At 46.4% G+C, this 22340-nt stretch overlaps 1 protein-coding gene across 4 annotated transcripts in view; it reads left to right on the top strand.

Annotated features, from left to right (window-relative positions):
• ccdc180 (coiled-coil domain containing 180) overlaps window positions 1–21199 on the top strand; it is a 28084-nt gene extending 6885 nt beyond the window's left edge. The window contains exons 6-37 of one of the 4 annotated variants that reach the window (XM_037099364.1): window positions 7167–7277; window positions 7397–7492; window positions 7635–7735; window positions 8355–8447; window positions 8540–8613; window positions 8781–8872; window positions 8994–9113; window positions 9226–9399; window positions 9533–9648; window positions 10316–10442; window positions 10548–10602; window positions 10679–10764; window positions 10846–11015; window positions 11101–11270; window positions 11451–11631; window positions 11711–11857; window positions 11944–12088; window positions 12185–12301; window positions 12373–12450; window positions 12628–12711; window positions 18644–18777; window positions 18906–18964; window positions 19084–19168; window positions 19276–19365; window positions 19450–19516; window positions 19637–19778; window positions 19893–20053; window positions 20136–20261; window positions 20344–20440; window positions 20572–20656; window positions 20734–20875; window positions 20988–21199. In XM_037099364.1, coding sequence (XP_036955259.1) covers window positions 7167–7277; window positions 7397–7492; window positions 7635–7735; window positions 8355–8447; window positions 8540–8613; window positions 8781–8872; window positions 8994–9113; window positions 9226–9399; window positions 9533–9648; window positions 10316–10442; window positions 10548–10602; window positions 10679–10764; window positions 10846–11015; window positions 11101–11270; window positions 11451–11631; window positions 11711–11857; window positions 11944–12088; window positions 12185–12301; window positions 12373–12450; window positions 12628–12711; window positions 18644–18777; window positions 18906–18964; window positions 19084–19168; window positions 19276–19365; window positions 19450–19516; window positions 19637–19778; window positions 19893–20053; window positions 20136–20261; window positions 20344–20440; window positions 20572–20656; window positions 20734–20875; window positions 20988–21170 — 3708 coding nt within the window. In that variant the 3' untranslated portion in view covers window positions 21171–21199. Of the gene's footprint in view, window positions 1–7166; window positions 7278–7396; window positions 7493–7571; window positions 7736–8354; window positions 8448–8539; window positions 8614–8780; window positions 8873–8993; window positions 9114–9225; window positions 9400–9532; window positions 9649–10315; window positions 10443–10547; window positions 10603–10678; window positions 10765–10845; window positions 11016–11100; window positions 11271–11450; window positions 11632–11710; window positions 11858–11943; window positions 12089–12184; window positions 12302–12372; window positions 12451–12627; window positions 12712–18643; window positions 18778–18905; window positions 18965–19083; window positions 19169–19275; window positions 19366–19449; window positions 19517–19636; window positions 19779–19892; window positions 20054–20135; window positions 20262–20343; window positions 20441–20571; window positions 20657–20733; window positions 20876–20987 lie in introns of all 4 variants that reach the window. The other 3 variants (XM_037099362.1, XM_037099363.1, XM_037099361.1) reach the window with 3 other exon arrangements.
• The last annotated feature ends 1141 nt before the right edge of the window (window positions 21200–22340 follow it).

The following is a 22340-nucleotide window of genomic DNA, read 5'->3' as shown; positions in this document are numbered from 1 at the left end:
AAACTTGCATGCTCTTGCTCTTAAATCTTAACTTAAATCACAGCACTTGTGTTCTTAAGGTCTCCTGGATGAACAGCAGCTACGATCTTCAGATGAGGGCTTGAAATTTGTTTCTTTTTTTTAAACTTTTTTACTTTATCGATGGTGACGTTGCTGTTTCTTTCTTGTGGCAATCATACTTATTGTACAAAGACACAGAACTCTATAAATCTTCCCTGCAATCACGTGATCAAAAAATATGTTTATTGGGAAACCAATCAATCGCTTAACAGAGAAATTAACAGTCAACAGTTATGTTTCCTTAGTTTTTTACAGAAAGTGAGAAAAAGTCATCTCTGACAAAAAAAAACTAACAACAAAAATGAATAGCAAGTAAACAAGCAGAGCCCTGCATCAACAAAGCAGGTGAAGCAAAAAGAACAGGACCAAAGAAAAAAAAAACAGTGCATAACCTCCCAACCCCCATTTAGGAGTGCATCCAACTAGGGACTCAATCAGATTCTCTTTAGAGATGAGAGACCAAAGGTTGCTAGATTTTCTCAAAATCCCTCAACTTGTCTTTCAGAATAAATCGAATTCTCTCCAAATGTAAAGTGGGCCTCTCTCTTCCGCCAGTTAAGCAGGATCCGTTTTTTTGCTGTTATGAAGCCATATGCCAGAAGGTGCTGTTGTGCACTATTTAGCTTCCTTCAGCCCCTCAGATGTTCCCAGAATTATTAAAATAAAATGAAATGATTCCTTAGTTGTTTCCAAATCTTAATTAAAGCATAAATTACAGGGTTATGTTTAAAACAAGATCTATTGACTGGGAAGAGAGACAGTACAACAGCTCTAATAGAATAAGGTAGACAGTCTACCTGTTGCATCTCTAGCCCATCATAGGGTATTTGGTTGTCATCTAACCAGTATATCATAGAGCGTATCCCAGTGGCTAAGTAATATAAAATAAAATTAGGCAGCGCCAGCCCCCCATTGGTTTTGTGTTCACAAAGATGGTCCTTCTTTATTCTATGAGACCGGTAGAGCTGGTGGACTGGTGATCAGAAGGTCACAAGTTCGAATTGAAACTGAGCTACATGTCGAAGCATCCTTGAGCAAGATACTGAACCCCAAAGTTGCTCCTGATGTGCAGATGCCATCAGTAAGGGTCCTGCGATGAGCTGGCAACTCATCCAGGGTGTACCCTGGCCTATGCCCATTGTGTGAAACTGGATTTGGCCCCAGTAAGCCCCGCAGCCTTAGGGGGAAACGGTAACATCCCGCGACCCTTACGGATAAGCGGAAAGAAAACGAAACCAAAACAAAACAAAACTTGTAATTCCATACAAACGGGAGAATGATTGAGTCCAATTTAATGAAAAAGGATTTGGCAAGGTAAATAGGTAGGTTTTGAAAAAGATAAAGTAGCTGCGGGAGAAAAATCATCTTAATAGCATTCACTCTGCCCAGCAGAGAAATGGGGAGTGTTTTCCAAAATTGTGTATTGTTTGCTAACTTATCTAACAGGGCAGGGACATTGGCTTAATAAAGATCATTATACTTCTTGGTCATTATTATCCTCAAATAAGTTAAACTGTCTTATGCTATTCTGAGAGGAAACTGTTTGAGGCAATCTTCATCTGTAACTTGTACTGGTAGTAGCTCGCTTTTGCCCCAGTTAATCTTGTACCCCCAGAAACTACCAAACAGTTGAAATGTTTCCAAAATTGAAGGAATTGTAATCCTGGGCTGCGTGGCAAATGTCGTCTGCGTACAATGATATTTTGTTCTTGTTGTATTCTGTATTGTAACCATGTATATCTGAATGCGAATGAATAGCCTCGGCCAACGGTTCTATGGCTAATGCGAACAATAGAGGGCTAAGTGGGCAGCCCTGCCTCGTGCCCCTGCCCAGCCAGAAAAGATCAGAATGAGTTTTATTAGTAAGTATTCTGGCCCGAGGGCAATTGTATAGGGTGACAAGCAAGCGTCCATCCGTCCGCCCCCCCACTCGAGGTCCACAACAGTATCAGAAGTAGCATTAGCATTAGCTTCTAAACTTTCCAACGTATCACTTTGGGAGTCTAGTCGGCTATTTACCGCAGAAAATGCGGCGTCACTTTGAGCTATCAGAGCGGCAATGTCAGATCTCAAAGCCGTACTCACAACAGCAATGTGCTCGTCAGTTTTGTTGCAAATGTCCGACATAGCTTGGGACAGCTCCGCTTGCAGTGATGCGATGGCGGCCAACACAGCTTGAATGTCCGTGCTCGGCGCACTTGGCACTTGGTCCCAGGACTTCCCCACTCGCATCGGCATTTTTCACTGTGCAATGGGCACTTGGAGAGTTTAGGATGAAAAATACGGTAACTGATAGGTCGGAGGTTAAGCTGGTTTTGTTTTAAATGTAATTTTAACGTGAAATCTGTAGGAGCTATAGCAAGACGCGTCCTATCTCCTCATTGCTCCACAGCGCCCCCCCTGGCTCAGGTCAAAAGTGAGTACACAGGCCAAAAGTCTCAGGCAGATGGTGCATAAATTGTAGGAGGAGTTCGGAAAAGCAGGTTTTGCATATGGTGATTTAGCGAACAAAATGTGTCCTATGTCAGAAAACCCAGCTCCATGGTGTGGCCATTGCAAAGTGATTCAGCTCCATTCAGGGAATCTGGGGATACAAGGTTTTTGAATGTACAACATACGGTGTGGGAGTTATAGGCAAAAATGGCCTAGGTTATAGCGCCCCCTGCAGGTGGATATATGTAGTTTTTTGTGTCTGAGGTACGTGCAGGAGTCTGGACCAACCCTCCAAATTGCACCGCCCTCCCTTGCACAGTTTAGCCTGCGGCACCACTTTTAGCGAAAGAAAAATAAAAGTCTTTACAATTACAATAGGGTTCCTAGCACTGCTGGTCCTAGGAAACGCGTCTGCTTGCATACGCGTTCCCTCAGCCCCTCGGGCTTGGCCCCTTAATTATATCCATCTTTACTAAGGAACAACTTCCAGTATGTCCCAAACTTTGTATTTCTGGATGTCTCCCAGCAAGCTGTATAATTAGCAATAGCAGTAAGAAGATGGATATATATTGTCTTCTTGAAGCTAAACATAAAATTACACTGTCATGGAAGTCTGTTCACAGACCAAGCATGCGAGTCTGGGTTGAGGGGCTGCTGCAGTGCCTTGCCCTTCAGAGACTTACATATGTTATCAAAGGGAAATATAACACTTATGTAAAAATTTGGGGCTCATTTATGGAATTTCTGGAGGACGAATGGACGAATTCATTATAGCTTTGTAGTCTACTGTTTATATTCTCATTCCATCCATCCATCCATCCATCTTCTTGCGCTTTATCCGGTACCGGGTCGCGGGGGCAGCTGTCTGAGAAGGGACACCCAGACTTCCCTCATCCCGGACACTTCCTCCAGCTCTTCTGGGAGGATCCCAAGGCGTTCCCAGGCCAGCTGGGCGACATAGTCGCTCCAGCGTGTCCTGGGTCTTCCCGGGGTCTCCTCCCAGCGGGACATGCCAGGAACACCTCCCGAGGAAGGCGTCCCGGGGGCATCCGAAACAGATGCCCGAGCCACCTCAACTGGCTCCTCTCGATGTGGAGGAGCAGCGGCTCTACTCCGAGCTCCTCCCGGGTGACAGAGCTCCTCACCCTATCTCTAAGGGAGCGCCCCGCCACCCTGCGGAGGAAACTCATTTCAGCCGCTTGTATCCGGTATCTTATTCTTTCGGTCATGACCCAAAGTTCATGACCATAGGTGAGGGTAGGAACGTAGATTGACCGGTAAATCGAGAGCTTCGCCTTTCGACTCAGCTCTCTCTTCACCACGACAGACCGGTATAATGACCGCGTTACTGCGGCCGCCGCACCGATCCGCCTGTCAATCTCATGCTCCATCCTTCCCTCACTCGTGAACAAGACCCCAAGATACTTAAACTCCTCCACCTGAGGCAGTAGCTCTCCCCCAGCCCGGAGGGGACAAGCCACCTTTTTCCGTTCGAGAACCATGGCCTCGGATTTGGAGGTGCTGATTTTCATCCCAGCCGCTTCACACTCGGCTGCAAACCGCCCCAGGACATGCTGGAGGTCCCGGCCCGAAGGAGCCAACTGTGGCTCCCGAACCAGATCCCCTCCGGCCCGTGGCTGCGCCTAGAAATTCTGTCCATGAAAATAATGAACAGAACCGGTGACAAAGGGCAGCCCTGCCGGAGTCCAACATGCACCGGGAACAGGTCTGACTTACTGCCGGCAATGCGAACCAAGCTCCTGCTCCGCTCGTACAGGGACCATACGGCCCTTAACAGAGGGCCCCCGACCCCGTACTCTCGGAGCACCTCCCACAGAATGCCACGAGGGACACGGTCGAATGCCTTCTCCAAGTCCACAAAACACATGTGGACTGGTTGGGCAAACTCCCATGAACCCTCGAGCACCCTGCGGAGGGTATGGAGCTGGTCCAGTGTTCCGCGACCTGGACGAAAACCGCATTGTTCCTCCTGGATCCGAGGTTCGACTATTGGCCGAATTCTCCTCTCCAGTACCCTGGAATAGACTTTCCCAGGGAGGCTGAGGAGTGTGATCCCCCGATAGTTGGAACACACCCTCCGGTCCCCCTTTTTAAATAGGGGGACCACCACCCCGGTCTGCCAGTCCAGAGGCACTGTCCCCGACTGCCATGCAATGCTGCAGAGACGTGTCAACCAAGACAGCCCTACAACATCCAGAGACTTGAGGTACTCAGGGCGGATCTCATCCACCCCCGGTGCTTTGCCACTGAGGAGCTTCCCAGCTACCTCAGTGACTTCAGCTTGGGTGATGAATGAGTCAACCTCTGAGTCCTCAGCCCCTGCTTCCTCTATGGAAGACATGTCAGTGGGATTGAGGAGATCCTCGAAGTATTCCTTCCAACGCCCGACAATATCCCCAGTCGAGGTCAACAGATCCCCACCCCCACCGTAAAGAGTGTTGGTGGAGAACTGCTTCCCCCTCCTGAGGCGCCGGATGGTTTGCCAGAATTTCCTCGAGGCTGACCGATAGTCCTCCTCCATGGCCTCTCCGAACTTTTCCCAGACCCGAGTTTTTGCTTCCGCGACTGCCCGTGCTGCCGCTCGCTTGGCCTGCCGGTACCCGTCAGCTGCTTCAGGAGTCCCCCGGGCCAACCAGGCCTGGTAAGACTCCTTCTTCAGCTTGACAGCATCCCTTACTACCGGAGTCCACCACCGGGTTCGGGGATTGCCGCCACGACAGGCACCGGAGACCCTACGGCCACAGCTCCGGACAGCTGCATCAACAATAGAAGTGGAGAACATGGTCCATTCGGACTCAATGTCCCCAGCCTCCCTCGGGATCAGGTCCAAGCTCTCCCGGAGGTTGGAGTTAAAGACCTCTTTGACAGAGGGTTCTGCCAGACGTTCCCAGCAGACCCTCACAATACGTTTGGGTCTCCCAGGTCTGTCCAGCTTCCTCCCCTGCCAACGGATCCGACTCACCACCAGGTGGTGATCAGTTGACAGCTCAGCCCCTCTCTTCACCCGAGTGTCCAAGACATACGGCCGGAGGCCAGATGACATGACCACAAAGTCGATCATTGACCTCCGGCCTAAGGTGTCCTGGTGCCATGTGCACATATGGACACCCTTATGCTTGAACATGGTGTTCGTTATGGACAAACCGTGACTAGCACAGAAGTCCAATAACAAAACACCACTCTGGTTCAGATCGGGGAGGCCGTTCCTCCCAATCACACCCCTCCAGGTAGCACTGTCGCTGCCCACGTGAGCGTTGAAGTCCCCCAGAAGAACGACGGAGTCCCTGGTTGGTGCACTCTCCAGTACCCCTCCCAGGGACTCCAAGAAGGCCGGGTACTCTGCACTGCTGTTCGGCCCATAAGTCGAAAGAACAGTGAGAGACCTATCCCCGACCCGAAGGCGCAGGGAAACGACCCTCTCGTTCACTGGGGTAAACTCCAACACATGGCGGCTGAGCCGAGGAGCTATAAGCAAGCCCACACCAGCTCGCCGCCTCTCACTGCGGGCAACTCCAGAATAGAAGAGAGTCCAGCCTCTCTCAAGGAGTTCAGTTCCAGAGCCCAGACTGTGCGTAGAGGAGAGCCCGACTATCTCTAGTCGGTACCGCTCAACCTCTCGCACCAGCTCAGGCTCTTTCCCCCCCAGTGAGGTGACATTCCATGTCCCCATGGCTAGAGTCACCATCCAGGGATTGGGTCGCCGGGGCCCCCGCCCACGACCGCCACCCAAATCACACGGCACCTGCCCCTTCTGGACCCTCCTGCGAGTGGTGAGCCCACAGGAGGGCGGGCCCACGTCGCTCCTTCGGGCTGGGCCCAGCCGGGTCCCGTGGGCAAAGACCCGGCCACCAGGCGCTCGCCTGCGAGCCCCAACCCCAGGCCTGGCTCCAGGGTGGGGCCCCGGTGACACCGATCCGGGCGACGTACGCATCCTCATTTTAATCACTATCATTGGGGGCTTTTGAACCGATCTTAGTCTGACCTGTCACCTAGGACCTGTTTGCCTTGGGAGACCCTACCAGGGGCATTAAGCCCCGGACAACATAGCTCCTAGGATCATTCAGGTGCTCAAACTCCTCCACCACGATAAGGTGCCGGTTCAAGGAGGAGTATTGTCATTATATTTTTTATATTTTTTGATTTAAATTTTTTCTTTTTCCTTATTAAAATAAATAATATTATGAAATACAGGAGCATTCTGTTTGTGGGGTACAATCTGTGTCCATCTGTGCATGTACGCGATTGTCGCTCCTTATTGTTATTCTTTTCTTTTCCTTATAAGTCACGATGTGAAATAGTCAGTTACCGAACCAGAAGAATATACCACTAGTATCTGCATATTTGGAATTTCTTCAAATGCCTTTTTGTACTTATTGATGTGCCTTGTTCTGTTTTGTTGTACTGTAATCAAAAAAGTCAATAAAAACATTGGTCAAACAAATTTACTTACTGTAAGTCACTTTGGACCAAAGTAAATCTAAATACCACTGAGCTGATGTAGCAGATTTATGCAGTTTGATTAGTGGCTGCTCACATATTTTCTGGACTGTGTTCAGGAAGGAGGAATCCTGACTTGTGTATTTTAAATTTGGGCTGAAGATGTAATTCACTGTTTTTATAATGTGTAAGTGTTTGTTTGTGTGTGTGCTCAGGAGGTCTTTGTTCTGTGGGAGGAGGTGGAGGAGAAGCTGAAGCTGAAGAAGATCAGGATAATGAAGCTGAACCACAAACTGACTGAATCTGAGGCTGAGCGAAGCAACAAGGTCAGACTGATGTTGTCACGTTTCAGTTCAGGTTCCGTCCTCTTTATCAGGAGGAAGAGTCGGTTCATAAAGTGTTGGATTATGTACGACCGTACGTCTGCTGCATGTATTTCCTGTAGATCAAAGCTGTCCTGCGGAAGTACTGCCACCTGCTGGAGAAGATTGGTTTCCTGCCTCCACCTGATGTCTACAGGCTGATCCACAGTGAGGCCATGGTAACTCAGTGTAACTGCTGACCTCTGACCTCTGACCCCTGACATCCACATAGTTACAGCTCTCCTCTGTCTGTCTCAGATGCTGAATCAGTCTCTCCTGGCAAATTGTCGTAGTGTAGCTCATCTGCTGCTGCTCCTCCAGGAGGAGAACCTGAAGCAGGAGTCACTCCTCCGTCTGCACTGGGAGGACTGTCTGAATCGCTGGAGGAGGGGCAGAGTCAATGAGGTCATCGACCACTTCAGGTGGGCAGAGAACCAGGATGTAGACAGGTTCTAACAGGTTATAGACAGGTCCTAACAGGTTATAGACAGGTCCTAACAGGTTATAGACAGGTTCTAACAGGTTATAGACAGGTCCTAACAGGTTATAGACAGGTTCTAACAGGTTATAGACAGGTTCTAACATGATATAGACAGGTTCTAACAGGTTATAGACAGACGGAGGTGAGCCCAATCGAAGACGAAAATAACTTTACTACTAACGTTATGTCAGACGGGGATACAGAAGCAGAACCCCAAGAGGATTTGTGCCGAAAAGGGGGGTCCAGAATTCCATCGTTTGTTTTTGGTTTAAAAAGTCAGACACCGACCAGACAGCTGTAATCTGCAAAACATGCAGCCAACAAGATGTCACTTGCGACTTGAACACGTCTGATCTTTTCTACCGCTTAAAGACACGCCGGGATATTATCGTTATCAGGATATAAAATTAGCTATATCAGGATATAACATTTTGTCTATGTCACACAGCACTATGAACAAGTATGTAAAGGTTTGTCGCTGCTGTGTCAGTAGGATTGTAGTTTCAGTAGTCTCAACGGGATCAGCAGTATCAGTACTATCACTGTTGTTTGTGTTGCAGGAGCGTGTGCAGCAGTGAAGACGATCCGCTGGTCTCAGTTCAGATGAACCAGACTCTGGCAGAACAGCGCTGTGACATCATCAACAACATCTGGTAACAACAACAGAGACTGTGTTGTGATTGGTTCAGTAAATCGGTCACACTGACACTGTGAAGACAGCTGACTGCCTCTCTCTGTGTCTTAGCTCTCTGGTCCCGCCCTCCACTGCTCTGGTCTCTGATTGGTTCAACCAGCTGACAGCTGTCAACCAGCAGATCGGTAACTCTCCTCATGTTTCTGTCCAGCTGATTTTATTCACATCTTCATTTTGTTCATTTACAAACTTGCAAACACCTGTTTACATATTTTGTGTGTGTGTGTGTGTGTGTGTGTGTGTGTGTGTGTGTGTGTGTGTGTGTGTGTGTGTGTGTGTGTGTTTGTGTTAGCAGACAGTCTTCATGCTGATTTCATCCATCAGCTGCGTTGTTGTTATGAACAGGTGTGGCAGGATCGACTGGCTGCAGTGGAGCGTTGTAAGGTAACATTTACTTCCTGTTACATCTTAGAGTCATGTGATCCTGTCCTTTGAGAGAGACCAATCAGAAGATTTTGTGCCATTATTGATTACTGACTTGTGTTTTTCACATGTTCTCCTGCAGGAGGAGCTCTCTGCTCTGCAGCTTTCAGAAGAGGAGCTGAACGAAGTTGTCGCCTCTCACCTCCTCACTCTGATTGGACGAAGCCAGAGACAGGATGAAAAGCGATTGGCTGCTTTAGACGTCAGTCACACAAACCTCACTGAGCCTGAATCTAAATCTCCACCTTTACCTGCATACCTGTAACTTGTCTCTACCGGCCTGTCTACCTGTCTGTCTACCTGTCTGTCTGTAGCTGTGTTGTGACTCTGTGGCCCGCCATGCTCACAGTGTCAGCCGGTGTGTGTTTGTTGTGATGAGAGGAGCAGCGTTACTATGGGAGACACACAGCCACAGGTTAGAGAGGAAAGAAGAAGAAGTGCAACAACACCTGGACGACCTCAGAGTCTCACAGCAGCAACACATACAGGTGAGTCTTACCTCAGAGACACAGATATGAGTTTCACCTCAGAGACAGACAGGTGAGTCTCACAGCTCAGGCTTGTGAGCATTTGTCAGCAGGTAGAGATATCTCCCATGATGCTTTGCTTCTGTGTTGTCAGAGGAGGAAAGTGCATCTGGATGACCTGCTAGCAGGACTTCGTCAGGAGAGCAGTGAAGATGCTCTGAAGATGTCTCTGGACAAAACCGTCCTCTACCTGCAGGACATCAAACACAGGTAGAGGACACCTGCTAATGCTAATGGGTTAGGGTTGGGCAGAGTATTATTATTTACAGATAATAAATATGGATATTAATAAATGGTCCAGATAGTGCAAACCAGAAATTAGTTCTGAGCTATGTGTAGAGTTTGTGTTGCACTGTGAACATGTGAATCTACTGGGAGCAGAGCTGGTTGTAGTCTGACAGCAGCACGAGGGACCTGCAATACCTTCCTTCACACACCTGGTTTATTATCTGGCCTGGTTATTAGCAGACAACTTATCCATCATTATATTGTGAAGGTGAATCTCCTCAGTGTCAGTCAGGGTCAAAAGTCAGATGTCATTACTGTAGCATCAGGACAAATTAATCAAACTGTATGTCTAAGAAATGTTCCAATGAACAGCAAAGTCACAGCTGAAGGTTTCCAACATTCCAGGTGACAGAACATTTTACCTGGTCAATGAACTAACTGTAAAACAGATGATCAATCAATCGTTTCTGTGTCACATGTTTGTTTATAATAACACAACTGTAGAGAGCCTTTTACAGATGTGTCAGTCTGTGGCACAACAGACTGCAGCTGAGACAGACAGGGCTTTAATATGTGTGTGTGTGTGTGTGTGTGTGTGTGTGTGTGCGTGTGTGCGTGTGTGTATGTGTGTGTGTGTGTGTGTGTGCAGCTGCAGTGACTATGTCTCTGATCAGTGTCAGCTGTTGGACCGTGTCCCATCCGTGTGTCTGGAGGAGCTCCTATCCTACAGCAGTAGTCTTGCCTCTTTCTTCCACCTCAGCAACACCTACACACCGGTAACCATGGAAACCACACACACCTGTATGTTGTAGGTTCACACATCAGCTCTCTCTTTGTCTGAAGGCTGTGAACAATAAACAGAAAGTGATCTTCCTCCTCAGAATCTAGGAGAACTATGGAACCTCCACCCATCATCTGCCCACCCCACAGACCCAGGTCAGTACAGTTCAGGGTTCATGTCGGTTTACTGGTTTGTTCCATTCTCAACTGGTCTGTTTGTTTGTTGGGGTAGAACCCAGTGAGGGGGCTGAGAATCATCCAATCAGCTGTCAGAATGATGCTGACCCTGCCTACCCCTCTCAGGATTGGCTGACTGAGGTGGAGTTCTGTTTAATGATTGACAAACAATGATTGACTTCTGATTGGTCCAGAGTTAACAGCGTGCGTGTGTGTGTGTAGGCGGAGTCTTCTCTGCTGGATCTTTGTGACATCAGCAGTGATGTCTCATTTACATCATCCAGCGGTGTGTCCTACAGTGGCCCAGCCCTTAGATGCCCCGCCCCCAACCTGCAACAGGAAACGCACCTGAGCCTATTTCCTGTGGAGCTGCTCACTCACACGCTCAGCAGGTGCACACGCATACACACACAAAAATATTCCTACGGCAACAGAGGAGCACCTCTCAGGCTGATCCTGTGTTTGTTTGATGTCCAGGACACAGCTTCTGTTCTTTGACCACCTGGAGCAGCACATCCACGACGTCTTCAGTTCAGCTGTCTCCATGGTGACTGAGAGGAAGGAGGTGGTGCGTTTGGAGCAGGAGCTCCACCTGCAGCAGCTGAACCCCCAACATATCCAGAACCACATATACCAACCCCGCCTGGGTAACACACACACACACCACCTACATCTATAATTTTATATGTTCCTTGTGTTCATCTCACACTGACACGTGTCATAGCGGGTGTGATATGGACTGAACCTGAGGAGCAGTAATGACTTCTACCTTCATCAGTCTCAGCTCAGTGTTTCCACCATTAGACTGTTTGTGTTTCTGTTTTTAGTGGAGCTGCAGTGCCACAGACAATGTGTGGATGATCACTGTGAGGAGGTGCTAGAGGTGTTGACCTCCTGCAGGTTGGAGTTACAGGAGCTGCAGACCTCCATCAGCAGGAAGAACCAGAAGTTCAGCGTCACTCTGTCTAACATGGAGGATGATGTTCAATCAGCTGACAGCAGCCAACGGTAAAAAATGATCTGCGGTCAGATCACAGAGTGTCTCAACACCTGTGTCAGGTTTGACTGTCTTGCTCTGTATCTGCAGTCTGGAGACTGTCAGCTCCACCCTCCAGGACTGTCTGGATGAACATATCAAAGACACCCAGTGCTGTGAGACCACCTTCAGACAGACTGTTCAGACCAGACTGGAGGAGGTCAGAGACAGAACATCACAGCTGCTCAACTCCTTCAGGTAACAGGTGGGACCCTTGGAACAAGAGTCACCTGATAAAATAAGTCATAAGATAAACTTCAGAAATGAGTTTTGCCTTCCTGCAGGTTGTTTAGTGAAGGAGGAGATTTTGCTCCTCAGGAGCTTAAGTTGTTTCAGAGGATGCTGAAAGAGGAGACTGAACAGATCCATGTGACAGAAGAGTCCATTTACACTGAGCTGGAGCTGTTTGAGTCCACAAGTTTACAGCAGGTATCAACTTCTCTACTCTCTTCTAACAAACCAAGTCTGCATGAGGAGATCACAGAGGCTTTAAATTGTCCAATAAAAACATGACTCCTTGTCCAGGTGAAGGAGGCATCCATTCGTTTAGAGGAGACCATCTCCCTCTTAAAGTCTGAGCTGAAATTCACAGAGAAGATCCAGAAAATGATCAGGAGCACACAAGTTCACATCAAGGCTGAGGTACCTGTCTGTCTGTCCGTCTATCTGTCTATCAGATCTGTCTGTCTATCAGACCTGTCTGTCTGTTTTAGGCAGCCAGCAGTAACCAGCAGCAGACATTCATCAGCAGCTGTTTGGAGGATTTGAGGAGAATGATGGGGAACACACAGGTAATCACAGTCTGCAGACTGCAGCAGAACAGTGCTGTTAGTATTGTACAGTGCTGCGCTATAAATACTCCTTCACCACTGCAGTAGTAATACTAATTGAATGTATCCTTGAATGTAAATAACATAATAACAGGTTTCCATATGTTTTATTTTGCCCACCTGTCTGTCTGTCTCCAGGTGTTTCCTGATGAGGTCTTTTCTGTCCTGTCATCAGTCAATGAAGAACTCATTAAGCGCTGTCAGTACCTGGAGGTTTCATTGGTGAGTTATCTCCTTTACACTTAGACTCACGTATCTCTCGCAAACCAGTGTTCTGTGCAAGCATTCGATTCTGATTCCATTTGTTTTGTTTCTCACATACACTATTCACAGAAAGTTAGGGATATCTGGCTTTTGGGTGAAATTTATGGAAAATGTAAAAAGTTCATGCTACAGAGGTAGTATATCATGAAAGTAGGGTCACTTAAGTAGAAACATACAATGGTGATTTCCTCATGTCAAACTTATTAATGAAGGGGAACTTCCGGTGATGCAGACCGAGTAGCAGCGTTCAGTGTGAGCTCCGGCATTGTCGATGCAAAAATATACTGATACTGTTGCTTAACTTAGCCCAATTCAATAAAAACACAGAAATTTAGCTGGTGTCACTGGACCATTTCTGGGGTAAAGTTTTTGTTAAAATGGCTTCAAAAACCATGACAAAGACACAGGAGTAGAAGAACGCTGCGGCTGGCAACACAGAGAGGACACAAGATGGCGGTGCAGAGACTGAGGAGACGGAAGTTTTGAGCCCAGTAATGACCAAAGCCATGGCCACATTCACGGCAAATATATCCGAGGTTACAGAGACTAAGTTTGACTCTTTTCTGCAAAAGATTGGAGACATATCGAAAGAGTTGCAAGACACAACCAAGCGTGTGGGGAAGCTGAACAACACATCTCTGAGGTGGAGGATGTAAATGTCGAGATGGTAAAACGTGTCTCGTACCTGGAAACAGCTGTGGTCTTGCTGCAGGAGCGTCTGGATGACCAGTAGCACCGAGGCAGATGTAAAAACCTCAGAATAATCAGCCTGTCAGAATCTTCAGAGGGCTCATCTGCCGTACAGTTCATGGAGTTGTTGCTTCCAAAAGTTCCCGCGCTATGATTGTAAGATTTCACAACTGCAGCTATCGGGTCCAGGTGCTGGAGGCAGCCAGGCAGGCGAAGGATGTCCATTTTGAGGACAGCAGGATTTTTTTTTTCAGGGCTTTTCCAGCAGAACTCAGAGGAAACGTTGGGCTTTTGACAAGGCCAGAAAGAGGCTCCAGTCGCTCGGAACACACAGATATGGCTTAAGTTATCCTGCAACTCTGAGGATCACCGTGAATAACACTACCAAGTCCTTTATCAAGCCCGAAGAAGCTATGGCATATAAACACACTGGGTGGTGAAGACACTGTACTGGACGAACAAGTGTGAGTGATTAAGATATCAAGATCTTGCAATTTAGTCATGGCCTGTGATAAATGATTTGAAAATATAGTTCACGCTGCTGTAGTGTTTGTTGCCTAAGCTCAATGTTCTGGAGAGCCAATGTAAGAGACTGGCAGTAGCAATATGACGTTAAGACTATTGTGTTAAGGGCTTTTGGACTCGTGTCTCGTTGTTTCTTGCCCTTCTGTTTCATATCAGAAGTTCATTTTGGAAGCGGGGTCAGCGCAGCATGCAGACATAAATAATTATACTTTCCAGTCATAAGTGAAGGTATTCGGAGGAGCCGGCGGATGTCGGACATGACCGAGATGGACCGGAAACGGCTGGAGTTGGCCGAAAGCAGCAGCATTTGATTGACAGGCCCTGTCATAAGTATGTGCGCCTCCTGCTGTCACCACCAGGTGGTAGCACAGATTTTTTCTTATCCTTTTTTTCTGTGACTTTACAATATTTACTTTGTGTTCAGGGGTTTATTTTAGGGGTTTGAGAGACAGCACAGCAATTTGAGTTTATTTTATTTTGGTTTTTTTCTGGTCACAAGGTATGGCGCATGGAGGGAATTAGATTATGGATAGTATAATGCATACAGACTTAAGGCAACGACCGACCCTTGCTATATTAAATTTTATCAGCTACCATGACCAATTCTACACTTAACTTATGTACATGGAATATAAGAGGCATACATCATCCTGTGAAAAGAAAAAAATATTGACATATCTAAAAAAGAAGGGGTTGATATAGCACTACCTCAGGAAACACATCTAAAAAACATAGAACAGGACAGGTATTTTTTTTTTCGTCGTTCACATCCAATAGCAGAGGAGTTTGTGTCCTTACAAACAAGAATCCTGTACTAAGGATAATGCAGGAAGATATGTTGCAATAAAAGAATGCCTGATGAAAATATTTCTATTAGCTGGACTGTGCTCAGTCAATTGCTGGCGGAGACTTCATTTGCATATTAGACCCTCACATTGATAAATCACCCTCTGAATGAACTAACCCTACTAAACGGGCACGAGCAACAGCTGATGTATGTGACGAATCAGGCTACTTGGAAGTGTGGTGAGTGACAACAGAGAGTTCGCATTCTTCTCTGGAGTGCATAAAAGTAGCTCTAGAACAGACTACTTGTTTGTCCCTAAAACAATGTTCTGTTCTAATAATCATCTGTTGGATGACCCGAATTTCATATCTTTTTTTTCAGACTGAGTTTCAAATTTTTTTTTCTTGTAATAACACACCTGATGTATCTCCTTCCATTTTATGGGAGACATGTAAGGCTTACTCTGGAGGTCTGATTATGTCTTATGAAAAAGCCCAAGCCTAATGACCAACAAAAGACAGTACTGAATGGACCTGTAACACTGGAAGAGGTAACTGAAGCAGCTGGTGTTTTACAATCAGGAAAGGCTCCGGGTCCTGATGGCTTTAACTCTGACTTTTATAAACGTTTTAAGCCGCTGTTGGTGAAACCATCACTTGCCATGTTTAATCACTCCTTTGAGAATAGAGCTCTTCTCAAAATGGTTACAGAAGTGAACATTAGCCTGATTCTTAAGAAAGACAAATCATCAGGTCTGTGTTAATTCTACCAACCTATCAGCTTACTAAATTTAGGTTTCAAGATTTTATCCAAAACAGCCTTAAGACTAGAGAAGATCCTTCCATTTATCATTAATAATGACCAGACAGGATTTATTACGGGAAGGAACTCATGTAATAATTTTAGAAGGTTACTCAACATTATCCAGCTGTATCAGGAAAAATAATCTTAAAGGTATGGTAGTGTCATTGGATGCAGAGAAAGCATTGGACCGTATAGAATGGGATTTCTTGTTTTTCACACTCAAGGAATTTGATTTAGGTAAAGAATTTATTGAATGGGTCAAGTTTATTTATCACAATCCAGTACAGGCTGTTATCACGAATGGTAAATGTTCTCCCTGTTTTACTCTGGGGAGGCAAGCGATCACAACCGAGCCACTGGCAGGAGCAATTAGAACACACCCTACTGTTTATGGTATATCGAGTAATCGCATACGATTTCCTTGTATGCTGATGATGTTTTATTGTTTATCACGCAACCTGAAATATCTATTATGTCAGTTCTTTCTGTTATTAATGAGTTTAGTAAGTTTTCTGGTTACAAAATACATTTTAATTAGTCAGAGGCCATGCCATTGGGTCAGATGCAACACTCCCTTCCCCCCGGCTTATCACCCTTCAGGTGAGCAACAGAAGGTTTTGTTTATCTAGGTATTTTTATAATTCCTCTGCTGCAAAGGATGCTTAAAGCAAATGTTCAGCCTCTGCTTAAACGCATCCACGATGAGGTGGTCTTCTGTACCGCTCTCGATGCTTGGAAGAATCTCTTTGATTAAGATGAATATTTTACCTTGGCTGCTCTGCAAATTTCAAATGATCCAGGTCCTACTAAACAATAATAATAATATCAAAACAGTGAATGGTTGGTTTAGATTATTTATATGGAACTGCAAAAGATTAAGACTTAAATTAGCCAAATTGTAGTTGCCACTGAGTCAGGGAGGATTGGCAGCTCCCAACATTAGACTGTATCAAGTGGCTCCTCAATTTTGATATCTAGTAGACTGGGTATGGAATGACCTGGACTCTGTCTGACTTGATATTGACGCATACCATTTAGGTAATCCATTACAATTAGCTAGTCTTTCATTTATCCTGAATCAGAATAAACTAGAGGTTGCAGATGGTAATTTCATTGTGAAATCCACACTAAAGGTTTGGGACATGATAAAGAAATGGGAAAAAAAGAATTTATGTTTTATCTCCAACTACTTCAATACAAAGAAATACAGATTTTCCCCCAGGTATGACAGATAATGGGTTTGCTCTGTGGGAAAGTGCTGGTATCACATCTTTGAAAGACTTATTTGAAGGGGACAGAATGATGTCATTTGGCCAATTAAGATTTTTTTTTTTATTATTTAGGTGCCAACAAGTCAGAAGCTTTATACAGAATCCAATTTGGCATAAATTTACTCTGGAAATATCACCAACCGAACAACTACGGTACAAAATACATAGCAATAAGGCTATAGTAAAACGGTGCTATGAGGCCTTTTATAAGTCCAATAAGGCTAACATTACAACTGTGCAAACATGGGCTCAGGACGTTGGGGTGATGATAGATGAAGCTATGGAGGTGGATATATGGGAGCATGATAACAACATATCCATATGTAATAGTGCAAAGGAATCACAGTTTAAATTACTGCATCGCCTTCAGATATCGCCTGAACTCAGACACAAGATGGACCCAAAGAAATCAGCTCTGTGTATGAAGTGTAATAAGGAAGTTGGTAGCTTTGTACACACTGTATGGACCTGTGTACATATCCAGGATTTCTGGGTAGAAGTGGCTTTGAAATTAGATTTGGTTTTTAATAAGGAGTTGGACCTGGACCCAGTGTGTTTGTTGTTGGGATTACCACACCTACAATTAAAAGGATCTCAGTGTCCGAAACAGTGGAATGTTTTAACATATGCTGCACGTAAAAATATACTGCTGAAATGGATTTCAAATAAGCCACCTACAGTTTTAGATAAGGTAGGCATAAGGCATAAGGTAATATTCGACCTCTTACCCATGGAATATCTGACATACTGGCCATATACCGGCCTTCATTTCTGCTCACTGTGAATGGAATTTCATCAGAGAACAGCACTGAGGCCCGCTGGTCCCTCGTCCAGCGTAAATGCTCCCTGATCCATGCAAGACGATGACGCCTGTGCCTGGTGGTGTGGTCAGGTGCCCTTGCAGGTCGTCTAGCGTGCAGACCACGCTGATGTAAACGGTTTCGAATGGTCTGATGTGACACTTGGGTGCCTCTCACCTCCCTTAAATGTGCCTGGAGTTGAGTGGCATTCATCATCCAGTTTCGCAGGGCACTGTTGACAATTCGTAGGATGTGGCCAATGGACGTCCACTTCTATGCATTTTTCTGACTCTTCCAGTCTCTCTGTATCTCTTTTGCAACCTGCTGATGACGCTCTGTGACACTCTAAGCTCAGTGGCTACTTCCGTCTGAGAACATCCTGTTTGATGCCTGGTACTGTTGATCACTTGTTAGGTGTCGTCTTGGTCTCATGATGTCAAAACATGAACAGCATGATGAGGAGGACTGTTTAAATGCCAATTCTAATTGAACCAGGAAATGTATTGGTCGATTAATGGATCAAACACCTGTTGTGAATTTTGCTGTTAAGCTCCTTGTTAGAGAACATTAAGTTGTGCAGAAAGTACTGAAACATTGAACTGTTGGACATGCGCATTCATTAAGTTCACCTGTAAAGGTTATAGTGGATTTTAGGTTCATCTTGAAATTTCACCCGAAAGCCAGTGTCTCCACTCAGAGAAGCTCGTTTCTTAAGCTGTGTCGTTTGAGAATCGGAACACAGGAGGAGGGGTGTGGGGGCTCTGCAGTGATTGGCTCTGGTGCGCACAAATTCAGGGGGCGTGGCTATGATTGACAATGCTGTTGGAATTCATAAATCACTTATTAACAGTATCTTTGTAGTCCAAACAAATCCAAGGTTGCACACCCTTCAACCATGCAGCAGCCATGTTGAAAATCTCAGGCGCACACACACACACACACACACACACACAGATTTCCTGTTTTAATAGACAAGTATGTTATTTGTATGTTATGTCGCCTGCGTCCTGCAGGAAAACACCTCAGCTCATACTAAATCCAGGAAGCAGGTCCAGTCAGCCCCACCTGCTCCAGTACTGCAGCCGGGCAGGACCGGCGTGGACCTCCTTGATAACCCTGTCATTGGTGTTATCAAGTCCTTGAACAGGTAGACAGTCCATCTCATTCCACAAAGTGATACAGCAGGAACAGAACTGTTAGTCATGTGTGTGCTGATGGCAGATGATGGACTTGGTCCATTCCTTGTTCTCCTGTCAAACAATCTCAACACATCAGGTTCTGTAAGATCCAGGATGTTGCAGCAGAACCCGATGAGGGAGGAACAACAGCTGCTGGTAAAAACTGCACCTGTAACTTGTTTCTGACTGAACTGTGTTGTAGAATGAACAATTGTCAGGTCCAGAAAGATTTAACACGTGTATATATAAAAACATGTTATATATAAATACATCAGCAGATCAAGTGCAGCCGGGAGCCTTTGTTGAAGTCGCCTCAGGCACAAGTCAGAGATCCATCCAACGGCAGAGAGAGTCACTGAGGTACACACACACACACACACACACACACACACACACACACACACACACACACACAGCTGAACTTTGCCGATGACTTGTGTGACTCCTTGTGTGTGTGTATGTGTCAGTGCTAGGAGGGGCTGCAGGTCCATCAGGACTGACAGAAAGTGCTCAGTTTTTGGAGCTGGACCAGAACCAGAACCAGAACGGAGCACACAGTGAGTCCAGCCTGCTGGTCTGAATCTGTTCATGCTGGGGAGTCTCAGGCGTGGCTCACCTGTGTGTTTATGTTTGTGTTTCAGCTCCTTCAGCTCCACAGTCAACTCTGTGTTGTGGAGAGCCAATGATGTCCTTCTGTTGGTTGCCGAGGTAAAAAAGACACTTCTTGTTCAAAGTGATTTAAGTGTCCACACGTTAAAAGATTTTAATTTAAACTGTGTGTGTGTGTGTGTGTGTGTGTGTGTGTGTGTGTGTGTGTGTGTGTGTCAGGACTTTTACCGCACTGAGCGTTCTGGTCTCAGCAGGTTCCTCAGACTTCCTGACTCTTTGAACCAGTGGGCTGAGAGCACACAGCAGAGGCTGCTGGGATACCAGGAACAGACCAGGAAGTTTCTGAGCTCAAGCAGAGAGGGTACACACACACACACACACACACACACACACACACACACACACACACACACACACACTTTCTGTGTGTACCTGTCCGTCCTCACCTGTTTGTCCTCACCTGTCTGTGTGTCAGAGTTGGTGAAGCAGCTGTCTGTGTTGGAGGAGCTGCTGCGTTTGTTACCTGGAGTTTTAATCAGTAACCACGAGCTGCAACAGGAGGCGAAGCTCAGAGAGAAGGTTTGTGGGGTCAGACTGAAGCTGAAGGAGACGCTTGCAGCCAGTGAGAATGAGAAGGTAAGATCCTGAGAACAGACTGACATTACATGTCACCTGTGGTCACCTGTGCTGACGGCGTTTCTTCTTCTGTGGATGTCAGTGTTTGAACTTCCGTCAGCTGCGAGTGTCTCTCAGAGACGAAGAGCTTCAGACTCTCAACAGCAGAGAGGAGCTCAGACAACAGCAGCTACACAGTGCCATCTGCAGCACACACTTGGAACTACAGGTGGGAGGGGGGAGGAGTCAGGATGGCACATCAGTATCTGTCACACCTGGAGTCAGGGTGACGCCTGTATTTTTGTGTTCAGGAATGTGTAAGAGTCAAAGGGGAAGAGTTTGTGACATCGTTGGCCTCTCTGACAGAGAACCTGCTCCATCAGCTGGACAACTCGCTCACAGCTGCAGGTAACCTGCCACCTCTCACCTGTAGCAGGTGGGAGGATGTATCAGTGTATCAGGACCTGTTGGTTACCACCTCACTGCCCTACGCCACTTTTTGGTTACCATCAAATTGTTTTCTGTTTGTGTTTCCATAGAAAACAAGGCAGTGACATCACACCAGCAGTCTGGAGACAGGGCCGTTACCATGGAGACTGAAACAGGCCAGAAACCAGTCAGCAGGTAACAGCTGACCTCTGACCTCTGTAGGTTGGAGTGCATCAACACTGTCTCACTGTGTGTGTGTGTGTGTGTGTCAGGACCTGGTCTAGTATCACATATATGTTGCCCCCCATCAACACACCCTCCAGTGTTACCGTGGCAACTTCTGCATCCACCACCACCACCAGGTGCACCATGGGACATCTGGTTGTCATAGAACAGAGAGACGCTGCTGTCAAGGTACGTATGTGTACACACACACACAAACAAAACACCTATGAAAAAGAAAACACAAACCGATGAGGTTTATTAATTGCGCGCGCGTGTGTGTGTGTGTGTGTGTGTGTGTCAGAGATTTGAGCAGCTGATCAGGTCCGAATTGCTGCGTTCAGACGACGACCAACAGAAACACCTGAGAGAACTACAGAGCTGGAGCACACACTGGAGACAGCAGATACACACACTGACACACACACAGGAGACAGCAGATACACACACTGACACACACACTGGAGACAGCAGATACACACACTGACACACACACAGGAGACAGCAGATACACACACTGACACACACACTGGAGACAGCAGATACACACACTGACACACACACTGGAGACAGCAGATACACACACTGACACACACACTGGAGACAGCAGATACACACACTGACACACACACTGGAGACAGCAGATACACACACTGACACACACACTGGAGACAGCAGATACACACACTGACACACACACTGGAGACAGCAGATACACACACTGACACACACACTGGAGACAGCAGATACACACACTGACACACACACTGGGAACCTGGGATTCCAGCAGCTGATTGGCTGTTTGCTGTGTACTCTGTGATGTCACCACATGTGGTGATGTCTGTTAATAAACCACAGAAAAGGAACTGAGTCCTGTTGGTGTGTCGTGCTGTGGGGTCCAGGTGAAGTCTGAACAAGTGAGTCTTGAGTCTCCTGCTGCAGACACAGAGACTCTGCTGTCCTGACGTTGGTCGGGAGTTCGTTCCACCACTGAGGCTCCAGAACAGAGAAGAGTCGTGACTTCACTGAGCAGCTTTGTTTGCTCTCAGTGATGGTGGTACCAGTCGGCCCGCTGATGTAGGAGAGTGAAGTGTTCTCTCTGGGCCGTGTGGTCTGACCAGGGTTTGGAGGAAGACGGGTTCAACTCCGGTTGTGGCAGCGTCCTGAATCGGATGCAGGCTGCAACAAGAAACCAGTGGTGGTCACGGAGGAGGCGGGTCACACTGCACACAGAGGACTTTGTGACTGATTTAATAATCATTAATCTGTTAATATAAAACACTTCAGTATGTTCAGTATGTGTTTATTAACTGAATTAACTTATTAACATTAATCTGAAGGAAATCTGCGGACGTCCTCACAAGTATTAATTAAACATAATATGTTAATCACGGCCAGTCTGAAAGCACAAACCTGCTTTGTTACCCTCAGGCAGTCAGGCTAACTCTTTCCATCTGTTTTAATTCCTTATCTGGAGCTCATGTAATACTCCTGTGAGAGACTAACAGGTGGTGAATGAGTATTACAGTGTGCAAAAGACCAGTAGGTTTGGCTGCTGGAGCAGAGTGAAATGTCTAAATGAGACTCAAAGACGTGAGGTTTTGAAGTGTGCCGGCTTCTTATCACAACAAACATAAAAGGTTAAACATCCAAACAA

This window comes from Acanthopagrus latus, chromosome 5 (genome assembly GCF_904848185.1).
Source record: "Acanthopagrus latus isolate v.2019 chromosome 5, fAcaLat1.1, whole genome shotgun sequence".
Taxonomy (NCBI): Eukaryota; Metazoa; Chordata; class Actinopteri; order Spariformes; family Sparidae; genus Acanthopagrus; species Acanthopagrus latus.
The sequence above is the reverse complement of the archived record's forward strand: the minus strand, read 5'-3'. Positions and strand labels throughout refer to the sequence as shown.